The sequence below is a fragment of the Panthera uncia genome, unplaced genomic scaffold (assembly GCF_023721935.1).
Source record: "Panthera uncia isolate 11264 unplaced genomic scaffold, Puncia_PCG_1.0 HiC_scaffold_524, whole genome shotgun sequence".
Lineage (NCBI taxonomy): Eukaryota > Metazoa > Chordata > Mammalia > Carnivora > Felidae > Panthera > Panthera uncia.
In genome coordinates, this window is record NW_026059676.1 from 18,240 (window position 1) to 40,615 (window position 22,376).

General features: G+C 55.5%; 1 protein-coding gene and 1 long non-coding RNA gene across 2 annotated transcripts; one reads left to right on the forward strand and one right to left on the reverse strand.

The window, feature by feature from the left end:
• Positions 1-299: 299 nt before the first annotated feature.
• Positions 300-22,340, reverse strand: LOC125918191 (uncharacterized). The gene is made up of 3 exons (XR_007456396.1): positions 22,107-22,340; positions 21,185-21,260; positions 300-858 (listed from the first exon to the last, which is right to left on the reverse strand). It is a non-coding gene; the product is annotated as an uncharacterized LOC125918191 (long non-coding RNA).
• LOC125918189 (neuroendocrine secretory protein 55) lies at positions 19,436-20,392 on the forward strand. Its single transcript, XM_049624222.1, has one exon. It carries the CDS (start codon positions 19,501-19,503, stop codon positions 20,245-20,247), a length of 747 nt encoding a protein of 248 aa, XP_049480179.1. The 5' UTR covers positions 19,436-19,500; the 3' UTR covers positions 20,248-20,392.
• Positions 22,341-22,376: the final 36 nt, after the last annotated feature.

Sequence of the window (22,376 nt, forward strand, 5' to 3'; positions counted from 1 at the left end):
CACAGCCTCCGGAGGTTCTGGCCTGACGGCACTGGCGGATCAGAAACACCAGCGGGAGTGGTCGTGTCGCCTGGAATGTTCGCCGTGGCGCGGAGCAGACAGAAAATTCTGAATGTGGCCAGAGCTGGAAGAGGACATCCCCGCGTGGCCAGGACAGGGCCCTGTCGGGGGCTTGGGGCTCCCGAGTTCTCCTCCCTGGGGGGGGGGGGGGGGGTTGGGGGAGGGCAGAAGGCTACAAACCTAACCGCCTGGCGCCCCAGACGAGCAGGGAGTGGGCGACAAGCCCGTGGCTACCTCAACCAAGGTCACTGCATTCCACATTTATTATGCAGCAGTACAAAGTGTTTGCTCTATACGTGTTCCATTATTAATTTTTCTTTAACAACAGATGGTCTGGAGGGTCCCGCTTTCACCTGATACAGCTCGGCGGTAACCCAGTAGGGTAAAAGTCCTCTCAGCTCAGGTGGCTGTTGGGGGGGGGGGGGGTGCGGGGAGCCGCCACCGTGAGTTAATCAAGAAGCCTGGGGGTGAACCCAAAGTAAGCTCGGGCAAGGTGTTTGGGAGGGGCCCCCTTGCTGGGCCGTTCCTCAAAGCTAAATAGGACTCAACTCCCAAGTGACATCTGCAGACGATGAGGCACAGAAACCCTTCCGAACAACGGTTCTGGTAAGAGGCGAAGGCTGATCTCACCTCGTCTGTACAGACCCGTGTCTCTTAGCAAAACCTCGCTTCAGAGCAAAGGTTAAATTCCCATCGAGAAGAGGCTGAAGCTTCAAGGAGCATCGACACACAGTGCTGCCAGAGCTTTAGCGGGGACACGGCTGCTGGAGGCTCCAAGGACACCCGAGAACAAAGAGGCTGGGGACGGAAAGGATGAGAAGAGGGGGAAGGAAGGGTTAACAGGACGAACAAACCAGACACACAGACACGCGTGCACACACACGACGACATCCCACGGCCACACTCGGGTGGCTCTTCAGCTTGATGTCTCTCTTCCGAAGAACAGCCATCAGCACAACCCCTATTGAGGGGCCATCTTCGGACTGTTGTCTGTTGTGGACTGGAGAGAAGCAGAATGGTTCTGGAAGTGTGGCCCCTCTTCTGATGAGAGAGACCCGGCGCTTAATGAGATCGGCTGGGAGTCACGATCTCCAAGGCCTTCTGGTGGGACCCTGGACCAATCGCCGGCTCAGAGTTGACTTCAGAGCCTTGGCCAGTAAGAACAGACCACAAGAAGTCAAGCTCACAGAAGCCTTTAGGAAGGAGACAGAACCACGGCGGTCCCGATGATGCCGCAGAGCAGGGACAGAGGCTGGGGAACAGAGGGAACGAGGCGGTTGGATCTGGGGCCTCATGCACCGCGAAATGACTGGGCTGATGAAAACCCATCATCTCCGGACCCAACTGTCGTTCCGGAAAGCCATGCAGGTGCCGTCACTTACCCGAGACCACACGGCCAGGTCCAGAGCAGGTCCAGGAAGCGTCCAGGGCCAAGGGGACCACAGGAACCCCCACCCAGGGATTCTGACGGGGCATCGAAAGCCCCGTCAACATCATCACTGCAGCTGCGCCACCTAGTGGTGAGGGACTGGGGCACTTTGTGCCACCCCCTGAGCCCCCAGAAACGTCCCTCACCCAAACGGAGGACAAGGGCGGGGCTGCAGGAGAACCTAGGGGTGTCCACAAGACCCCTTCACGGTGCACCCACAGGGAGCATGGGCCACCCACACACCCAATCCAGCGGCCCATTTTCATCATGGGCCTGAGGAGGGGCTTCAGGCACAGACCTCTCAAGGCTCACTGTCTTCCAGAAAGTTACAATCAGAAAACCCCTATGACACCGTATCAACAGGTCCTACTGCTCCTTCCAGAAGTGCTGGCGAGAGGGAAGGCACTGCTGGAAATCGGGTCACCACACGCACACTGGTGTCCATCTGGCCTGTGGCTGGTCTTCCTAACCATGACATCCCCCCTACCACCCACGCCCGTCGGCTCTCCAAGGCTGCCTTGCCCTGAGGCCATGTCTGCTCCAGGCTGGAAGGAACCAGCTCTCACCAGAGGCTGAGGACTATTCCAGAAGTACCCGAGACCCTCCTCTACATGGTCAAGAGAGAGGCCTCAGAGGGAAAGCCTTCCCCAGATTGGGCCACCTCAGGAAGCAGGCCCCAGCTAACCCAGCTCAGACCCTGGTCAAATTAGAGTGACCTTTGACCTGTGGCACATCCACAGGCCGGGGCCGCGAGCCTCCCAAATGCATCGCAAACATACTCATCATGACCACTGGCGGGTCCAGCCGGGCCTCCTCGAGACCAGCTGGTCTCCCAGCCACTCCTCTGCCTCTGCCAACCCCTCTTCCACGGGGTAGCAGAAAAAAGCATTAGAAGATGTGGATTCAGACCACGGCTTAGACTCCTCGGCACTCCACACGCCCTCACCCACCCCCGCTCGCCTCCCTCTCAACTCCTGCAGCCGGGCTGGCGTCCCTCTGTCCCTGGAGCCCACGGCCCGCTCTCCGCGACCCAGGGCCTACCCCCAACTGGCTCCAGGGAGGGCTCCTGCCTCAGCCCAAGCGTCATCCCAGACTCCTCCCTGGAGCACCCCCGTATCTCCCAAGCAGCATTCAAAGGCAGTGGTTTAGAAGGCGGACTCTGGAGTTCAGACCCAGACTCTACTACTGTCCGCCTGGATGGCCTTGCACAAGTTATTTGACCTCCCTGAACTTCAGGTTCCCTGTAAAATCGCCATGAAGATGAAATCAACGTATTCCCCAAACATCTGGGAAAGAGGAAGTCCAGCAAAGGAGCAAACAGACCAGGAGGAAGGGCTTCTCCGAGTCTGAGCCTGGCTATGTGTACACAGGGAAGACTCCTCAGAAGAGGAGGGTCCCCCAAGCCTTCATACAGGTGGCCCCGGAGGCCCAGCTGGGTCACTGGTGCCACGGGGTCTTCCCAGGGGCCTGGACAAGGAAGAGGGAGTCTGAACTGCACAGGACAAGCAAGAGATTCTGCGCAGCAACAGGGATGAACTTGAGGGCCCCAAGACTCCCCCCCCCGCCCCCGCAACCGAACGCCCCCTTAGCCTTAGCCTTCCCTTCCCAGTGCTAAGAAGCCACATCCAGGTTCCAGACCCACCCTGGCCCCCTCGAGCCTTCCCAAGCCCCATCCTCGTGACCGAGAGGCCCAGAGCCACAAGGGCGTTGGCATCGCCACAGTAACTGGCCTAACCCCGTTGTGTTTCTGCTCAGGTTACTAAGGGGGGCCACGGGGAGAAAAGCGGGCAGCGAGCTGCCTCCGGGGGCCTGGCAGGGGCCTTCGTGAAAGCCCGCCGCCCCTTCCTTTGCTTCCCCCGTCCCAGGCCGGGCCACCCAGTGCTCTTCCATGAGCCCAGGTCTCCCGAGACCAATGTCAGGGCAAAGTCAAGGAGGCCCCAGCCAGCAAGTCAGTGGCTAATTCTGACGGCCCTCGCCCCTTCGGAGATAATAATAGCTCCACTTGACTGCAGAGACAGCAAGTGCAAATGCCTACAGAGGCCAGGCCCTGCTCAGAGGTGAGTGATGGGGCCAGGTGGCGCCCGGCGTGGTCGGCAGCTCGCCGACAGGGGGCAGCCGCCCCTCGGTTACGGCTGCCGGCGGACCAGTCCTGGCCGACCCGAGGCTCCCACAGGCCGGGAGAAGTCAACTCTCCAAAAGTTTTGGTAGCATCTCCTGGTATCCAAACGTTGGCGGCTACCAGGACTCCGACGTCAAAGACAATACTCTGTGCGGCTGAAACACAACATGTGTCCGGGCGGGATGGGCCTGGAGGGCGGTTTCCAAGCCGTTCCACGATGGCGGTTTTCCACAGATTCGCGTTTGCTAGTAACAACAGCAGCCACCATTTAGGGGCTTTTGCTCCTGAGCGTCAGGTAGCTAACTCGTCCAGCTTAATCCTCCAGGAGCCCTGGTCCCTTCCCTCCGACTTGCGGGGGGAAAACCACCCGGGCAGATCAATGAGTTGCCCCAAGGGAGTGGGGCGGGCACTGGGGTTCTGAGGTCAGCGCTCAGTTCTGTAGGACACCAAAGCCAGGAACCTTGACCACAGGGTCGATTCCCCGGCCCGTTCCCCCGTGAGCTCGGGGGCTCCACCCTGCTGACCTCCCAGCTCTGGACGAGTCCTTGGCGTTTCCACACATGTCCGCCTGCCCCTGACCCCACCCGCCAGGCGCCTACCGCTTACTCAAATGACCCTCCCGCTCTGTCGTCGCTGAACCTCACGCGCTGGGCTTCTTCCCAGGCACTAATCCTCCCCCCCCCCCGCTCTCCGGACCATATCCAGCCACGGTGGTGCGGTGTCCTCCAAATCCCCCTGCCCCTCTGGCCGGTGCCAGCGCAGGTTCCATTTGGCCTGTGACATTTAAAAATATCTGTCCAGCCTTGGCATATAGAACCCAATACCCCCAGCTGTTTAAATACCACCGCCTCGTTCGGCCGGCACATGCCTGTGCTTCCAGTAAAAGCGTAAGTTGACCCAGAACAACACGGGGCCACCCGAACCCTCTGTTCCAATCGTGCCCATCTTAATTTGGCTCCTCTGTCAAGTGCACCGTCCGCCGGAGCCCATTCCTGACCCTACAAGGAGAAGAAGGCACAGGCCTGGGGGGGGCTTTGAGCGGCAGGGCAAGGTGTGGGCCATCTGTGTGCCCGTGACACGGGAGCACATGCCTGGAGCATGGTGTGATGTCCGCCACAGCTGTCCCTCCCCTCTCCCTGGCTTCCGACCCCATCGGGCCCCACGGCCCTGCTATTAATACAGCGCGAAGAGGCCCGGCAGCTGGCCATGGCCAAATCTTTCCACACGGACAGTGACAACTGACATCACACTGATTTGGGCTCTGTATGTTCCAAATGTGCATTCTTTTAGAAAGAGCAGAGCCGGGATTTGCCTGGTCACCAAAAACGGGTCTGCGCTACTTTGGGAATCGGAAAAGTGTCCAGCGATCAATGTGGGGGCCTCTACCGGGGGACCCAGGAGAGGGGCGGTGGCTCCAGGAGGTTCCTGGGGCTCCAGGGGTTGGCGTCTCCTCTCCTCGCGAGGGTGCCCTAGATCCGTGCAGGGATGGAGTGCCTCGGGGGTCGGGGGAGGGCCGGGGAGCAGGCTCAGCTACCTGACTTGCTCTCCTTGCGGGGAAGACACTGGCTTCCAGACCCCAGAAGAGTCCAGAAAGAGCTGGTGCAACGGTAGGATTTCCGGGCCAGGCCTTAAAAAGACACCCAAAGACGACGGAGGGGTGAAGGAGGCAGCAGTCGCTGACAGGCTACCGCAGCTGTGCGGGGCCCCGGGGTCTCACCTCCACCTCTGCACGCTTGGAAACCTCCGTAACGACAGGCTGACAAGTTTAAAAGTACGCACGTGAGAAAAGAGTCAACCAAAACGCAACAAAATTTGAATTCGACGTTCAAAAATACCCAACGCATATTCACAACACATGTGTGGAAAAAAACCCCAACAAACTGCTGAGAACCTAGCACGTGCCAGGAACACTTCTCACTTGGTATGAAAGAAAGGGCAGGCGGGGAGCGGAGCCCCGGTGCGCCGGCCGGTCACAGCCTGGCCCGAAAACCACGTCCTCGGCCGGGACACGACGGGTCCCCTCCCCGCATGCCCTGGATTCATTTCAACTGTCCCATTCCATTGACCCATGGAGACCGTCTCAACACATACTTTTTAAATTTAGGACTTACAAGCACACAATGAGCCAACCTAAGCAAGACACAGCCGGGAACCGCATCTACTGGACAGCCTTTCTCCCCCGCCCTCGCCCACCTTCTGTGCCAAAGGAGCAGAGCCACAAATCTCCGGTTTATCACACGCGTGCCTCGAACGTGTTGCTTTTATCGTGCACGTATTAGCCTAGTTTTGCTTGCCTTTGACCTGTCTGAAAAGCGTATCCTACCCCACTTCTGGATCTGTACTTTTAGGCACAGGCTCTTTTCTGGCATTTTCTGGCATCCACTCAAGAACCAAGCACATGATGGGAGAAAAGAGCCACCTCCCCCCCGCCCCAAATCCCCGGAAAAGCCCCTCATGAGAGAAAAGGCCTCAGCACAAAGCGGGGGAGTGGGTGGGCCCCTGCGAGGCACGTCGGCAGGAAGTGGAAGGTGCCTGGGCTCGCGCTCCCGTTGTTTGGGACAGAGCTCTGCGGAGGCCAAGGGCATGGGTTAAAGCCTCACCGAGAAGCCTGTTTCTTGGCTGCGTCTGAAAACAAAAACACGTGAGGTGACGGCAAATGTCACGGTAAAGGCAGATCAAGACAACTACATCTGTCGATTTATTATTAGAAGGCAAATGTCATGGAAAGAAAATATGCCCCAAGTAATTCAGTCCTGTCGGAGCTCAACAGGCTTCAGCGGGTTTGAAGCAGAATTCTTCCTTCCCACCACCTCCTCAGCCAGGAGTTGCCTTACTAGATACTAGGGTCGAAATCTCCGTCCCCCTCGATGGTAAACGCCTGTTGGCAAGAATACGGCACACAGGACAGGAAGTCCACCTGTCATGCTATCTTTGCTAGGGTCCAGTCGGGGATTCTCCCCGGTGGATGAACGGACTCAGCCCCTCACTGCATGCTGCGGGGAAGACAGGGCCGCCCCGGACGAAGGCGGTGCCGAGGGGATTCTAAGGGGCCAAGAGCCAATGCTGTCCATTTTAAGAGCTATGCATTTATCTCCTTGCGCATTTAAAAAATTCTTAGCCAGAAGCCAAGTGATATTGGAATAATTTTCCTTTAAAACTAAATTCATTTACATAAATACAGCAAGTTGATTTAAAGAACCCCGTGAAGCGTAGCTATAGAACGGGAATAAGGCAAAAATCATCTAGCTAGTATGGAAACAACTGAAGTTTGAGCAAGGATCTCAATACTTCTAAAGGACTATAGATTTTTTTCTAATTTCTATAGTACTTTTGAAGTCAGAGAGTTTTTGACTACATTCTCTGCCTAAAAATGGCCATTCCCTCCATACTCCAGGCCACCTCCCACCTTCTCTGTTCCAGGCAAGCCACGTGTTGGGCACTTCCAATGGCCCTGCTAGAGAGGGTACACTGGGCCCTCAGCATGGAGTGCGTGGGTTGGGGGTGGGGGAGCGGGGAGGAGGGGCCCAGAGTCCTGGCCGCTGATGCTGAACCAAGCCCCCAACAACCATGTGGTCACTTACCTCGGCTCTCCGGTCAGAAACCCCCAGGAAAGGTCTCAGAGAAAGTTCCTGTTTTCTTTCTCCCCAGTTTGCTCTTTTCCTTGCGTTTCCACCATGACTTCAGAAACACAGTTGGGCAAATTTCCCTGTTCATGCAGAGAGTTCAACCAGTTTAACTAACAGGGGCTCCCACGGCAGACCTTTCTCTCTTCGGAGAGAAGCCTATTTTAAAACTAGTTGGAGATGGGAAGTTACTCTTTTAAACATGCTAAAAGTAATATCAATGTTAATCATGTCATTAACTTTATGTATATATGTAACAATGTTATCATATTAATAACAATACTAATATCACTATTAAGAAAACCTAGGACGCCCCTACAACTCAGTTTGCAGGAAAGCCCTGGTTAACCCGTGACGCCAGCACTCCCTCCAGTTACCGCGGCTTTTCACGCTCAAAAATGTCCGTGTTGGATGATAAATCATAAGGGAACTCTGGTTATGCGCTGTGACTACCTCGTCTATGCCGGCAACGAGCCGGGCAGGAAGGAGGGCGGGGGACAGGGGCCTCGATCTCAAAGGCTGGCTGGAGAGCATTCTTTCAATTGTGGTCATTCCCAATCTAAACTGTCTAGATCAGGGATCGGGGGAGGACGTCTGCCAAGCAGGTTCAAAATGATCACGTGATCAGAGCACTGCTTAGAGTTCCCGAGGGGACACCGGCAAGAGCGGTGTGTCGATGCTGTGTCTCCGAGAACTGCGTCCCCTTCGTAAGAACTTGAAGAAACTGGACGCAGAGGCTGTTCGGCGGCCTCTCGCCTCGTTTCCCTCAGTGAGGTCTCCCCCCACCTCCCTTGGTGGCAGGTCTGGGAAATCTATCTCACTGAAGTTCAACCGCCAAGGTCATGGCCCTCAGGAAAACAGCTCCAGGATCTGGCTCCAAATTGGAGGGGCTCTGGCCACAGACCTGGTGTCACTGCTCTCTTGGCCAGAGCAACTGGGTGGTGTGAGGACAGACACACACTGCTGGTGGGGACAGACTGGCAGTCTTGTACTAAAGGGAAAACTGAGTCAAAGCTCCGTGTCTACCCGTGACCTACCAGTCCTACCGCTTAAGATTGACCCTAGAGAAACCCCTGTAAACGTGTGCCCAGAAGTGTGTGCCAGGACAGGGGACCGAGGAGAAATAAGCCAAAGTGGACATCAATTGGGAAGTGACTGTCAACGGTCTCCTACCGGGACCAGAGATGACAGGGTGACGACTGGAAAGAACAAGGGAGATCCGGGGTGAACCAACCAAGGGCCTCCAAGCTGACTCTGCCAAGTGACAGAAACGTGACTTGTGTTTTTTGCGACAAGGCATTTTTCTACGTGAAGCTGGTAGCCTCGGGGGAATTTGAGAGGTGGAGTATGGAGACCACGGCCGGTGGGGGCAGGCCATTAAAGCCGACGTTGGCCCTAGCCCCAGTCTGTATTATCAACTTATTTATGATAAACCGAACCCACACGCTCTGCGTGTAATTAAACACTGCTTTTTTTTTTTTTAAAGTAACAGACGGGAGAAGCTGCTGACACCTCACCGGTCTCACAGAGGAGGCATCTTGAAAAAGGGTCCTGAGAACGACGGATTTGCCCTTCTTGCACGTAATCCCCCTATCCTGGGGACCACCTTTGAGTGATAACCGGTGCTCTGGGACTTGGCCGGAGTTTTGAATAACCAGCAGGAAAAGAGTGTCGCCAAATGATCTTAGCTTTAACCTTGCCCGAGTCCTTCCCGGCTGCCGTGTGGGCCTTGCCAGGCTTGAGAATTAAGGGCATGGTATAGTTCTATTTCGAGCTTTGAAACCACTCCCAGCCAGCTCTTGCTTTGCTCTTTCTTTAATAAGGAGCCGGCAGAATGTCAGTTCTAAAGTGATCAAGAGGGGAAGGCGAAGCTGTGAACTGTCCGTTTGGATGCTAACAAAAAAGAGATCTGCTATCAGGGGGGTGGACATCCGAGCCCTCGGTTCACGTTCTGTGTCTCCGTGAAGATACTCCACTTGGTGTGCCGCACGGGGACCGAAGCAGGACGGTGAAGAACCCAGTCTAGGAGGGCTTCCGCCACAAACCAGCAGGGCCGCCTTCTCCGAGCCTCCGTTTCCTCACCTGAACGACCAAGGGGCTACGACTCGACCTCCAGTCCCTCGCAGCACCGGACAGCTTCTATCCACAATGACTCTGGCTGGAAACTCAACTTGGGGGCCTCTCCTGTACTGCCCTTCCCACTAGACTCCTCCGCTCCCACTCCAGCGCCTCCCCCCGGGGCTCTAGACCCGCCCCATCCTTCTGCCTGGTGGATTCCTCCTCACAGGTCGTGCGGCGCACTTCTAGCTCAACGAGCCAGGGACAGAACTCACCCTACTCCCCACCCCTGCGCCTTCAGCGAAAGGCACGGGCTTCCCTCTGGTTCTGGCCAGGCATCCTTCCTCACACAGCGGACTCCCTGAATCCATGCGGCTGCCAAGCCGTGCTAGTCGACTTCCCAAGTGACTCTCAAGGCCACTCTCACTACCACTGGTTTTATGCATTTATAGAACCATCGACCTTCCGTAGACCCAACTACTCCCATCATCTCTAGCTTCCTTCAAATTCCAGCCCCCGAGCCCACGGCCAGAGAGTTTTTTGAAACAGACGGCTGGACTGTGGCACCTCCCGGCCATCAGGACAAGGGTTTCCCACCATCCTAAGGGCGTTCAACACACAAGACTACACGTCGTCCTGGCGGGCCAGAGGCCCGACATGGCAGCCCCTGTCCACCCCCCAGACTCACTTCACTCTGTACCCCATGCTCGCGCTGACCTTCTGCAGGTTCCCCTCACGCGTTCGGTCCCTCCCAGCAGAGGGCCCGCGGACACGCTATTCCTGCCCTGGAACTGCACCCCCCCCCCCCCCCCCCCCCTGCCGCCACATGCTCATCCTTCAGTTCACGGCTCAAGTGTGCACGTATCATTTTCTCAGGGAAGTATTCCCTGACATGCCCAAATCTAGGACAGCTTCCTCTCCCGTACACTCTGAAAAAAGAAAACACGTTTCTTTTCCAGTGCCCTTAGCTTGGGCTGCAACAACACTCTCCTTAATATGATGATTCATTATTTCCAGATCCCCCACTGAACGCACCAAGTGGAGAGAACAAGTCTGATCCAGCATATTCCTGGTGCCCAGCGCGTCCGTAGCGGGTCCTCGGTGCCTTTCTGGACCTCAAACCATGTACAGAAGCCACCACAGGGGAACCGGAAACGTGTATGGACAAAACCCGATGTGATCGGCCTCTCCGACTTTCCAGCAGGTGCTTTCTCACTGGGCTCCTTCCCATCTTTACCATCGCTCTCCTGCCTACTGGCCTTTGCCACCACCTTCGCCACCACCATCATCCCGACCACCACGGTCAGTGACAGCTGCCACCAGTCAAACGACTGGTTCGGAGTTTGCTTGTTACAGACCCGCTGCTAGGCACTCTCTATCTCTTTTCCTCATTTGATCCTCTCGGTAACCCTGGAAGGCAGGGGTTTGGGGACCTTTAAAAGGCCATTTTTGCAACTGAGGAGACGAAAAGCCAGACAGGTTAATGCCACCGGTCAGCTCTGAAGCAAAGGGTACAAGACGCACATCCAGGCCCATCTGGTCCCCAGTCTGGTTTCTCACCTCTTACCCCTCTCCACCTCTCTGTTGGGGCCCTCTCAGGAGATGCCACCTTGTTTTCTCTTAAAAGTCACCTAAATACTGTCAAAGAAAGGACATTGAGAGAAAACCCCTTTAAAAAAAGAAACACCATGAGGATGTCCCCATCCCATCCCCTCTTTAGTAAAGGAGGAAGGACTCTACTCTGCCGTCAGAGAGCACGGAGAGGCACTAGGGAGGGTGAGAAGACCTAAAACATCAACCTGACGAAATGACATGACTGACCAGAAGAATACACCAAATTTATTTTTAAATAAAAACAGAAGCCCAGGGGCGCCTGGGTGGCTCAATCGGTTGAGCGTCTGACTTTGGCTCAGGTCATGATCTCCCGGTTCCTGGCTTCGAGCCCCGCATCGGGCTCTGTGCTGACAGCTCAGAGCCTGGAGCCTGCTTCGGGAGCCTGCCCCTCCCTCCCTCCCTCCCTCTCTCAAAAATAATACACGTCTTAAAGACCTTTTAAAAAAAAAGCCCAAAATGACCAAATATTACAAACTATACAGTCCAAGAGGACATGGGCTGGAAGTTCCTGATTTAGAGATTTCAGACAATGCTAAAATGTCAAAGAAATGTGAGCTGCCAACCTAGGGTTGCCAACTTATTTTTTTTAATGTTAAGTAAAATCGTTTAAAAAAATGAAATGAAAACAAAATTTTGAAAAAAAAAACCTAAAAAACTCTCAAAAATCTTAAAACAAAAAACTCAAATTACTATCTATTGTGATTCAAGAAGAGAGGACAGTGAAATACCAAGAGGAAGGAAGCTTATGTAGATTCCATTATCAAGAACAGTCTGCAGGGGGGGGGGGCCTGGCTGGCTCGGTCAGGAAGCCTGGGATTCTTGATCTTGGGGTGGGAGTTCAAGCCCCACTTTGGGTGTAGAGATTCCTTAAAATCTTGGAAGGAAGGAAGGAAGGAAGGAAGGATCACTGACTTCACCTCTCTCCCTCACGCAGGAATCCCTTCGACAAAATCCTCTGCACCCTTCACTGAGGGTTTGCTTGAGCAGGCTGCTGGCTGCCTCATAAACCAACCAATTCTAAAAGTCGCCGAATCTGAGAAAAACGCCCCCAAATCAATACTGTCCCTATAAACACATAATAAACAGCCCGAAAATATAATAAAAAAAGAGAGCCCTTTCACAATGGCAACACAAGTAGCAAATGCTTGGGAGATACAGGATATATTTTCACATCTCAGACTCTACATGTGATGTACCAGAATCATGTCAAGAAAACACAAATCCTTAATGAGAGAGACAGAAACTCAAGTAAATGAAGAGTGAGGTCATACTGGGGCCTAAGGCTAAATGCAGAAAAGATGACAGTCTTCCCCAACTTAATTTATAGAGTGAATGCAATTCCAGTCAAAATATCAACAAGGTCATTACAGAACTTGATAAAAATGGTTCTTAAATTCTAGAGGAAAATAAATGGGCAAAACTATCAGAGGGTTCTGAGATAGTATGCCATAAGAAGGCATTTGCCCCAGCAGATCTTAAAATACAGTATAAAACGATGATCATTAAGGCTGTAAACCAATCACAGTAAAACACTGGGGAAAGATGTTACGATCTAACAAACGGAGCAGGAATACACTAGCTATCAGCTTTAAAAAAAAAAAAAAAATACACAAGCCACATTATGCCACAATAGTCTGGCTGGATGTTTTTCAAAACCCTCTTATCTCAAGTGTGGACAGGAAGTTTTAGGTTTAACTAATTAAGCAACATCAGGAAATTTCAAAGCGACAAAGATGAAGGTTTCCGACAATCGGAAAAAAAAAAAAAAAAAAAACACCTTCTGCTTCCTCTGTGTTTTCCCACGGCCATCTCAAGCCCCACTGTCTCCTTGCTGGCGTGTTTATTAATGACATCCTCTTGTCGGACTCTAAGCACGAGTGTGGGTGAGGGAGATGTGAGAGGCGGACGGACACGGATCTTCCGTCCGGGCTCCCTGGCCAGGGCCCTGCGCCCCGTGTCACCCAGCAGGCCCCACGCGGCCCGGGTTACCTGCTGGTTAGCTTCCTAATGACAAGGACTGTTCTCAAGGGCAATTGGGATTGAAGTCTGCACCGGCCTCAAAGCAAAAGAGACCCCTGCGCGTTGGAAAAACACGAGTCTTCTCTCGTTCCGTGGGGGAAGAGACGGCTGGCCGTGAGGCCGCGTCTAGACCAGCAAAGGGAAAAACTCCCAACGGACAATGATCTGCAGCCAAAACCATGAGTGGAAGGGGGAGACGCCACGGCCGGGCTAGGAGTTTTCGCTTCTGATTTTGCTCACTTCTGCTGTGTTATTCTCCCGAGTTTTAGGACATTGCCTTTAGCACGTGCGGCGTGGTGTCCCAACCGTGGGCCCCCCTGGAATCTGTACGGTCCCCGCACGGGGACGGGCCTGGAGATCGCCGGGGCCGCGTGTCTCGGGAGGAGGGAAGGGCCGGGGGGAAAAGACAAGGCGAACCCGGGGCCGCCCCACAGGAAGCGGAGGTGGGCGCCGTGGATTGCATGCAGCGCCGCATCGGCGCCCCGCAAAACCAAAGGGAGCCACACACCCCGACACCTGTGCCGGGCCGGATGCAGCTTCACCAGACCGACCGACCGACCGCCTTTTGGAGAAACAAAGCCCGGCTCAAACAACAAACAATGCCTCGAATCCTCTTGAACTCAAAGCAGCGCTACAGTGAATGAGGCTGATTCCCCCCGTTACCAGGACGGCCTGATTACAGAGCCCAGAGCCATTTGCCTGAAGATAATTGCCTCGATTCCCCACTTCACTTCGCACGTATAGAAACAGTCCCAATCTGCCAGAGCCTCAGTGACTAGATGTGTAAAATTGGCCTAATCATATTTTGAAGAGCTCGAGCGGAAAGGGTTTCTATGAGCGTGAGCCTGAACCACGACACCAACTAAGAGTTTCTCCCCTCTGGGCTCGCTGCTCGCTTGCTCACTCCCCCACCAAGTCTGAAGGGGTGAGTCAGAGTCTCGGCGGATGGGAGAAAAACAATGTTGAGGCTCCGTGTCAGTGCTGCTGGCTGGGGGAAGAGGTGGGGTGGCCACGAGAGCGGGACGCAAGGTAAAGCCACGCAGCGGAGGACGTTCCGGGTGGCCCGGTCCTCTGCAAGCAGCAGCCCGCCAGCCACAGGACGAGCCTGGTGTGCAGGGCAGGGGGCACGTCTGAGACCAGAACCGCCCGGACTGCGGGCGACTCGGGACACTGAGGTGTCAGCCGGCCGTGGGAAACAACCAGACGAGCTACAGTGTCAGTTGGGGGTGGGCAGATGGGCAGAACCCGACCCGATTTCGACAGGACGAAGCCAGGCAAGTGGCCAGAGTCCAGAGTGCGAACCAGGGACCATATGGAAGCGGAGAGCTAGGGCCAGAGCAGGGCAAGGCAGGCACCGTGACCAACAAGGACCTGCAGGCCCAAGCTTATGCTCTGTCTCCAGACCCTTCCCGTTGGATCAGGAGCCTAGAAATCGCTCCTGTGGCAGAGGAGGGTGGGCAGGGAGGCTGGTGGGCGGGTGTTGGATCGGCGGGAGAACCTTGGTACAGCACAAACCCAAGTGGCCCAAAGGCCACTCTGGGAAGACACCTCCTAACGGCTCTGTACACGGGAACAGGGAGGGTTCACTTCTGATCCTGGCTCCCTGTAAAAACAAAGGACATACACAGGGTGCCATAACCCCAACGATGGCCCGGACACAATCCCGACGGGTCAAAAAGAAGGTTACTTTCCCCCTATCGTTTGCTTGAAGCTCCAGATGGCATTCCCCCCAAATCGCAAAATCAGGAGCTTGGGACTGTCACGGTTTGTACTGGTGAGAGCCCATCGATACCACTGCGGTCTGAATGACAGCAAAACAGCGCCCCAGAGACGTGAGCCAAATGCTTCTGTACTGTACCCAGACCTCTTTGGGGGCCAGGTGGGAGGGGCAGCACCAGATTCTCAGCGGGCCTGAGCCTCTGCGGCTCACTGCCACGGGGCAGGGGTGGGGGATACTTTAAACTCCCTGAATTCATTTCTACCCAAAAGAAAGTTTGTAAAGCTCTCCATCTTGACAAGCAGTCCTTTCCAACGGTTGTCCAAAAAAAACAAAAACAAAAACAAAAACAAAAACAAAAAAAACCCACACAATACGTTCAAGCGTGACTATACCCGCTCCCCTGGCAGAACAGAACCGATCTTTTACCTCATGTCTCATCTCGGAAGCTGTGTTGGTGTCTAGGGGACCCGTGACAAGAGCCTGTCAAGCCTTTTGAGAACCCCCGTACTCCATCTCGGTCTCCCCCAGAGCGACAGCTCGTGCACGGTAGGCACACAGAACAGATGGACTGAGAGCCAGCCTCTCACAGCTTCTTACAAAACAAGAAAATCTCCAAAGTCAGACGAGGGGGGAAGAAAAAAACCCACCTTTTTCAGAAACCCACCAGATGAACTCCCCCTCTGCTCGCATAAACACTTCCTCAGCCTCTTCCCTCAGCAGCTTATGTACCTCGTGTAGGATTTGTTATTTCGGCACCTGTTGGCAGCCCCCTGTTTAGAATTTGGGGGCACCTCGCGCTGCACGCGTGTCGGGGGGGGGGGGGGGGGACCGCGGCCCCCCCCCGATTTCGCCCTTCCCCCCCCCCCCCCCCCCCCCCCACGGTGCCTGCGACAGCATCCCGCTCACGGAAGTGACTCAACTCCTCATGGCTGAAGAGTCAATTTCATTCCTAATTTCCGGGACGGCTCTGGGAGGCAGAGGAGGAGTACAGTTAATAGACTTCATCACTTCTTTGCTCCGACAAGGGAGTTGTGGAGCCAAGCGCCTCAGAGCCCGGACCCGGCCATGAAAGCCGCGCACAGCGGACGGCCGCTTCCATCGCATACACCTGTTTGCTCATGTCCCGAAACTGCCACCCGAACATTCCTTCCTGTCACTGAGCCGCACGCACTTTCAAATGCTTCTAAAATAGAAGCAGACTCGGAAGGGCATGTCCATCAGTAGAGCCCCCAGCCCCTCTCCCAAGGTCTCCAAATGCCTCTCATGGAATCAGAATCCGAGTTGAAAAGAACTTTGGCACGCATCAAGTTCCAACTCTGCCCGGCTCATGAGTCCCACGGAAAACATCTCCAATATGTGCTCATCTGTCCTTTGATTTAACACCGCTTCTGACAAAGAGCCAACTGCTTCCTGACAGCCGTTCCATTTCAGGGCCCTAATTGTTAGAATATTCTTCCCGGGGTTGAGCTGAAATCTGCCTGTTGTAACTACTACCCATAGCTTAGAATTTTGGCCTCTGCAGCCACGTAAAATACATCTCAGTGCCCGTTCCACAGGACAATCCTTTAAGGGGCTGAAGACAATGTTCTCCACAATTCATCCCAATCAGAACCTTATTGTATGATGCTCTGATGGGCTGGGAACCACGCTTTCCCGTCCGACAGGTTGAGGAGCCTCCCTCCGGCAGAGCGCGAAGGTGACATATGACCACACTTTATTTACCGGCAGACAGACAGAGCCCCTCGCTCCTTAGCCTGCTAACAACACGAGGTCGTTCATCACTGGCTTGCTCCTTTTTGAAATTCACTCTGCAGCAAGCACTTTTTAAAGTCATGCACGTAATGCATTTTAAACAGCATTTTCTGCCCAGATCCATTTGCTCGACCTCGGCCCTAAGTGGGAGATGGAACGGTATTTCAGTGCGGTCCTGCCGCTCCAGGAGCCCGTGCGGAATGCGTACCGAAATGTATTTGTAACCGTACAGGACTGGGGCTCTAAAATGCAGTGTTTTGTTAAATGTTCATTTGCTGATTAAAATGCATCTTGCAAAGAAAGTGCATTACTAATGCAGAATCTAGTCCAAAAATACGTATTATGTAACACACATTTGTTAATAACGCAGGCAATCTCCGTGTATCTGTATTAGTGGATCGGCTCGCGGCTGCCATCTCCATTACAGGCATAGAGCACTCCTTCTGAAAAATGGAGTACTTTCTTATGAACCCTAAAGAATCATAATCCACCTCGTTGCTGACAGCTGGCATTCGTCTCCATTGAAAGGGCATTCACCAGCACCCACATATTCCTGATTTTTTTTTTTTTCCCAGTGTGCCTTGAAAAACCACTTGAACGATGTCTTTATGTTCCTTACACCGTCAGGGAGGCTGCGCTAATTGAAACGAATAAAGCAGGTGGGTCAACGTGAGTAAAACCTTTAGAGCCGTCCCTCCTCACCGGGGGCTGAGCGAGAAGGATTTGAGCTGGGCGGCTCCAAACAGCCCGTCCGGCGTCCCACACTAATTTCCACATGATGGTGGGAGCCAGGCACTTGTGACAGTAAAACGCTTTCAGTTTCTCTGCACAGTGTGAGAGTGGGGCACAGCTAGACTACAGACATGTGTCCTTGTATGGGGTTTGCCAAATCAATGCCACTTGATTAGACCAATCAGTACTTGAATGCCACAAACTAACTCGAAGAACACAAGATGCAAGGGAGACACAGCCAAGAAGCCAGGTCAGGAACATTCTAGAATGTCCCCAGCCAAGATGCAGAAACAAACAAAAAAACCTCAACATGGCAAAAGCGGTGGCTAGAATCTTGCTAAGGTCTATACTCTGGATTTGACAGCTGTATGCGGGCATGGTGCTGGCGATATATGAGGATGAGTTCCACCAGGCCGCCTAACTGCTGTAGAGACAGGCAGGACTCTTTAGACACCAAGAAGGGAGCACCAGGAGGGAAAGCCTGGTAGACAAGCTCGAAAGGGAAACCAGAATTAATGAGAGGTCATGCCTCTCCAAAGCCCCCCCATATTGAGTCAAAGACAAAAGCAAAACAAACCAGCAAAACCCCACCTGTCCCAGGCAGAGCAACTTTGTTGACACATCCAGGGCCTCTAGGAAGACGATTTGGCTCTGAATTACACCACTGTGGTCCACACCTCACCAGGGAAGGCATCGTCCACAACCCAGAAGAAGCGGTCGGATCACAGAGGGAACTCAAAAGCTTCCGGAGGACCATCCTTTCCTGAGCAAAGATATAATAACTCCAGGGATCCCCCTTCAGGAGGACGCATTTGGTTTTGCAGGGCTGAGAAAGAGATGTATTCATTTCCTCCAACCTTTTAGCCTTCGGGGTTCAACAGGGTCTAGGGTGGGTAGCCACCACCTAGCCCCGAGACTCTCATTACCCGATAGTTTTCTCCTGCAGAACCCGAGCTGGATCAAGCATTGGTGGGCAAGGAGGGATTCTGAGTCGTTTAACGTTCTGATTACCAGCAGATTAGTCCTAACTAGCCTTTCCTTAATTAATGTAAGTTTTCGTTTTTCTTTCTTTCTTTCTTTCTTTCTTTTTTTTTTAACTCCAGCACCTGGAGCAGAGCCGGGCGCATGCTAGGCAGTCAATAAATATTTGCCGAATGAATTAGCTTTGTTGAAAACCTATCTCTGTATGAAACGAAAGAGCTTTAAGGGGTACCCCATGAGATCTGCTTGATAGCTGACCAGCCTGCAGCGCCCCACAGGGGCAGAGAACTGACTAGACCTGCTGAATATCAGCTCCGAACGACTTCTCTTAACTAGTGGTTCCAGCTAATTAAAGTCTGTCTTCCAGCGCCCGATCTCAGCCAGAGCTCATGGCGGTCCACTGATGGGTTTGTGGACTTGCAACCCATCACCCCGCCTGTGGGGCCCTTCCTTGGCAAGATGCTTGTTAGTCCATGAGGTAATTAACCAGTTGAGACTGGAGGGGGGGGGGGGAGTATTTTTCCCAAACGCTCTTAATTACAGTCTCTGGAACAGATCCGCCAAAGGTGGTTTCCTGATTAATGACTGCCTGAGGTTACCATCCTCAAACTATTAAGCCCTTGGAAATCGCCTGTGGCTGGATCATTAATACCCACGCAGAGACCCTCATTTCATTCCGCCGAGTATCTGCAACTTAGCGGTCTGGTTTTCAGCTTTATTTTACCGAGGATGCTGGAGCCGAGGAGGGGTATGGACCCCCTCGGAGAACCCATACCCACCCTAACCTGTGGCTAGCTCGCTCACTCGTTTTGTTCCTTGGCACCCGCCAGGGCCCCCGCCCCTCGCTTCGCCCCAATCCTTCCAAACAAGGTTCCCTCCTGCCACCTGCCGGCCCACTAGGGTCTGCGCCACGGGCTCAGCGCCACAGCGCAGCTCGCGGGGAGGCGCCCCCGCCTCCTTACTGCACATGCCCGGCTGAAGTCCGGGCGCGCAACTTTGCAGAACCTCTCCGCCGCGTCCCTCCCCGCCTCAGTCTCCTCATTCCTCTCCCAGGCGAGAGGACCAGCGGAGGCACCTCTCCCGGGTCTTAGACCGCAGAGTCTGAGACTTAGAGAGAGGAGCCTGGGAGGAGACAGACTCTCTCTTCCCCCTTTCCCCATCCCTTCTTCTTGCTCAGAGAGGCGAGCGGAGGCGCGGAGCTTTAGAAAGTTGAGTGGTCAGGAAGGTAGGTGCTTCCCTTTTTCCCCCTCACACCGAGGTGGGGCTGGGACCTCCGGACCCAGCTTCTCACCTCGTGGGGTGCACCCTTTTCGGCTGCAGCAGCCGATGCGCATCGGAGCCGCTCTCTGCAGAGCCAGAGGGCGGGTGGGCTTCCCGGTGTGCGCCTAAGAGAATGGATCGTAGGTCCCGGGCTCAGCAGTGGCGCCGAGCTCGCCACAACTACAACGATCTGTGCCCACCTATCGGCCGCCGGGCAGCCACCGCGCTCCTCTGGCTCTCCTGCTCCATCGCGCTCCTCCGCGCCCTTGCCACCTCCAACGCCCGCGCCCAGCAGCGCGCGGCCGCCCAGCAGCGCCGGAGCTTCCTTAACGCCCACCACCGCTCTGCCGCCCAGGCGTTCCCCGAGCCCCCCGAATCTGACCACGAGCACGAGGAGGCAGACCTCGAGCTGTCCCTCCCCGAGTGCCTAGAGTACGAGGAAGAGTTTGACTACGAATCCGAGAGCGAGACGGAGACCGAGTCTGAAATCGAATCCGAGACCGACTTCGAGACCGAGCCTGAGACCGCCCCCGCCACTGAGCCCGAGACCGAGCCCGAGGACGAGCGCGGCCCCGTGGTGCCCAAGCACACCACCTTCGGCCAATCTCTCACCGAGCGTCTGCACGCTCTGAGATTGCGGAGCCCCGACGCCTCCCCGAGTCGCGCGCAGCCCAGCACTCAGGAGCCCCAGAACCCCAGGCAGGGGGAGGAGCCCGAGCCCGAGCCCGAGGACAAGGATCCGAGGGACCCCGAGGAGTCCGAGGAGCCAAAGGAGAAGAAGAAGCAGCAGCGCCGCTGCAAGCCGAAGAAGCCCACCCGCCGCGACCCATCCCCGGAGTCCCCTTCCAAAAGGGGACCCATCCCCATCCGGCGTCACTAATGGAGGACGCCGTCCAGATTCTCCTTGTTTTCTTTGACTCAGGTTAGTTGCCCACCGCTAAACTGGGGAAGCCTGGGGTCGGTGTGGGAGCCCGCGGGAGGAGAGGAGGGAGAAGGAGAGGCAGGTTAGGAGGAAGGCGGGAAGACAGCAGGCTCAGCTAGCCAGCCCGGGAGGTGGGTGGGGGTGCCGCCGGCAGACTGGGAAAGGCTCCCCTGGGCTCCGGGACGGCGCCGGGGGCGCCCAGGTGGCCAAAGGCTTGTTGCACGACGGTGCGCTCCTGGCGCCGGGCTGGAGACAGCCTGAGGTCTCCGAGCTGGTGTCCAGGACGCGCGCCCAGAATCCCCGGCGCGCCCCAGGTTTCCAGCTGCACACCGAAAAGGCACGGGTAAGTCACTTGTTTCATGCGCTCTTTCCCCCCTCTTAAACACTGGCCTCGAACCGGTTGGCCTTGGCAGGCGCCCGAAACGTGGTTCGGAGGTGCGCGCGCCAACTTTCACGGTGCGAGAGCGGCCGCGCCGTAGCGACACTGTTGCAATGTGCGAAAAGTAATCACACCGGGATTGGGCGAGAACTCCGGAGACTGCCGGCTCCGGGAAAAGTCGCGCGCGGCGCTTTAAGACACTCCGAGCCTGGAGCCCAGGTCCCAGCGCTGCCAATTTGGAGCCGCGGGACCTCGGCGCCAGTGCTCCCCGCGGCTGTGCGCTAGTCCTGGCCGCCACCACCCCTCTCCGGGCGCTCACGGGGCGGGAGTCCACTGCAAAGAGCGTGCGCACCTGCCCGCGCGCTCCAGAGCCGACCTCCTCGGGACCGCCCGCGGTTCCCCACGAATCACGCGTACTTGGAGGGCTGGCAGAGAAGGTACGGGAGTCTTAGGGGGTGCCCCTACCGGCTACCAGGGTCAGTGGCGCGGGCTTGGTCACGTCGGGGCATCGCTAACCTTTTGGCGCAGCTGATCTGGCGGCGGGGCCGGATGCAGCCTGGCTGGAGAGGTCTGGGGCTGTTTGCGCACGGACCTGGGGATAGAAGAGAGGGGCTAAGAGGCCCGCGAGGCGGTGCCGAGCGGAAAGGTAAAGCGGCACAAGGAACGGGGCTGGAGAGGGGATCGCGTCTTTCATCGGGGTACCCTACAATGCGTCCCCAAAGAGCACGGCACTACCGCGCCGGGGAAAGGTGTTGGATCCGATCCGACGCAAGTCCTTGGGGGATCGGTCAAGAGGGGGCAGGGGCCGGCGACGGCTTCGGCAGCCTCGGGGAGGGGAGGCGGCGCACCAGCCATTTTCGGCTCGGGTGGAGCTAAGTTTGGAATCCGTAACCTGGAGGTGAAACCGCCCTGGTGTCCGAGCACAAAAACGGCTGCAATCCGGTCACGCATCTTCGGTGCGTAAAGTGTGTCGTACCTGCCAATCCTGGAGGAAAAGACTGACAAATGAAATGTATTTTACAGAACCTCACCCGGCATGGAAATTGATGTTTTCTTGGTGCGCGCGTGCGTCTCGCTTTGCGCGGGTTTGGGCTAGTCTGCGGAGAATGATTTGGGGGAAGGGGGGAGTGAACCGTTTTTAGGCTCGAAAGGAAAGGATCAGTCGGGTTCTTAAACTCCTAGGGGAAGGATGAGGCCGGAAGGAACACACTTTTCATGGTCCTCCTTCCAGGTCTCTTCTCCGGGAAAGGCGTCGCGGCGCCCCAGAACTTAGTTATGCTGGCTGCGGCGCGCAAATGGCTGCTGGATGCCTGTGTGTCTTCATTAGTATGGACCCGGAGGGCGGTTTGGTAGCAGGGGGCTTCCCTGGGCCGCGGGGAGGGGTCGGAGGCTGCCGAGGTGGCGCAGCAGGGCCAGGCGCGCGCTGCCTTTGGCTTACCGGTGTGAAATTGCCTAAGTGAGATGGAGCTCTCCGAAGTTGAAATTTCTACTTCAGGTCACCAGCGGGCATATGGCTCCTTTCTGTGGCATTACGTGTTATTTTTTTTTCCTGTGGTAACGTCTTAGCAGCCTGCGTTCACCAAGTGCGACGTCTTTGGTGAATCTGCACAAGAAGCCAGGGTTTGCCTGGCTGGTTTTGGTGTGCTTTTTCCGTGCGGGAGGTGTCTTCCCAGACCGGGTGGTGGGGGCGGGGGCGGGGGGGGGGGGG

Coding starts and splice junctions, on each gene's coding strand:
- LOC125918189 (XM_049624222.1), top strand. CDS start 19,501: ATGGATCGTAGGTCCCGGGCTCAGCAGTGGCGCCGAGCTCGCCACAAC.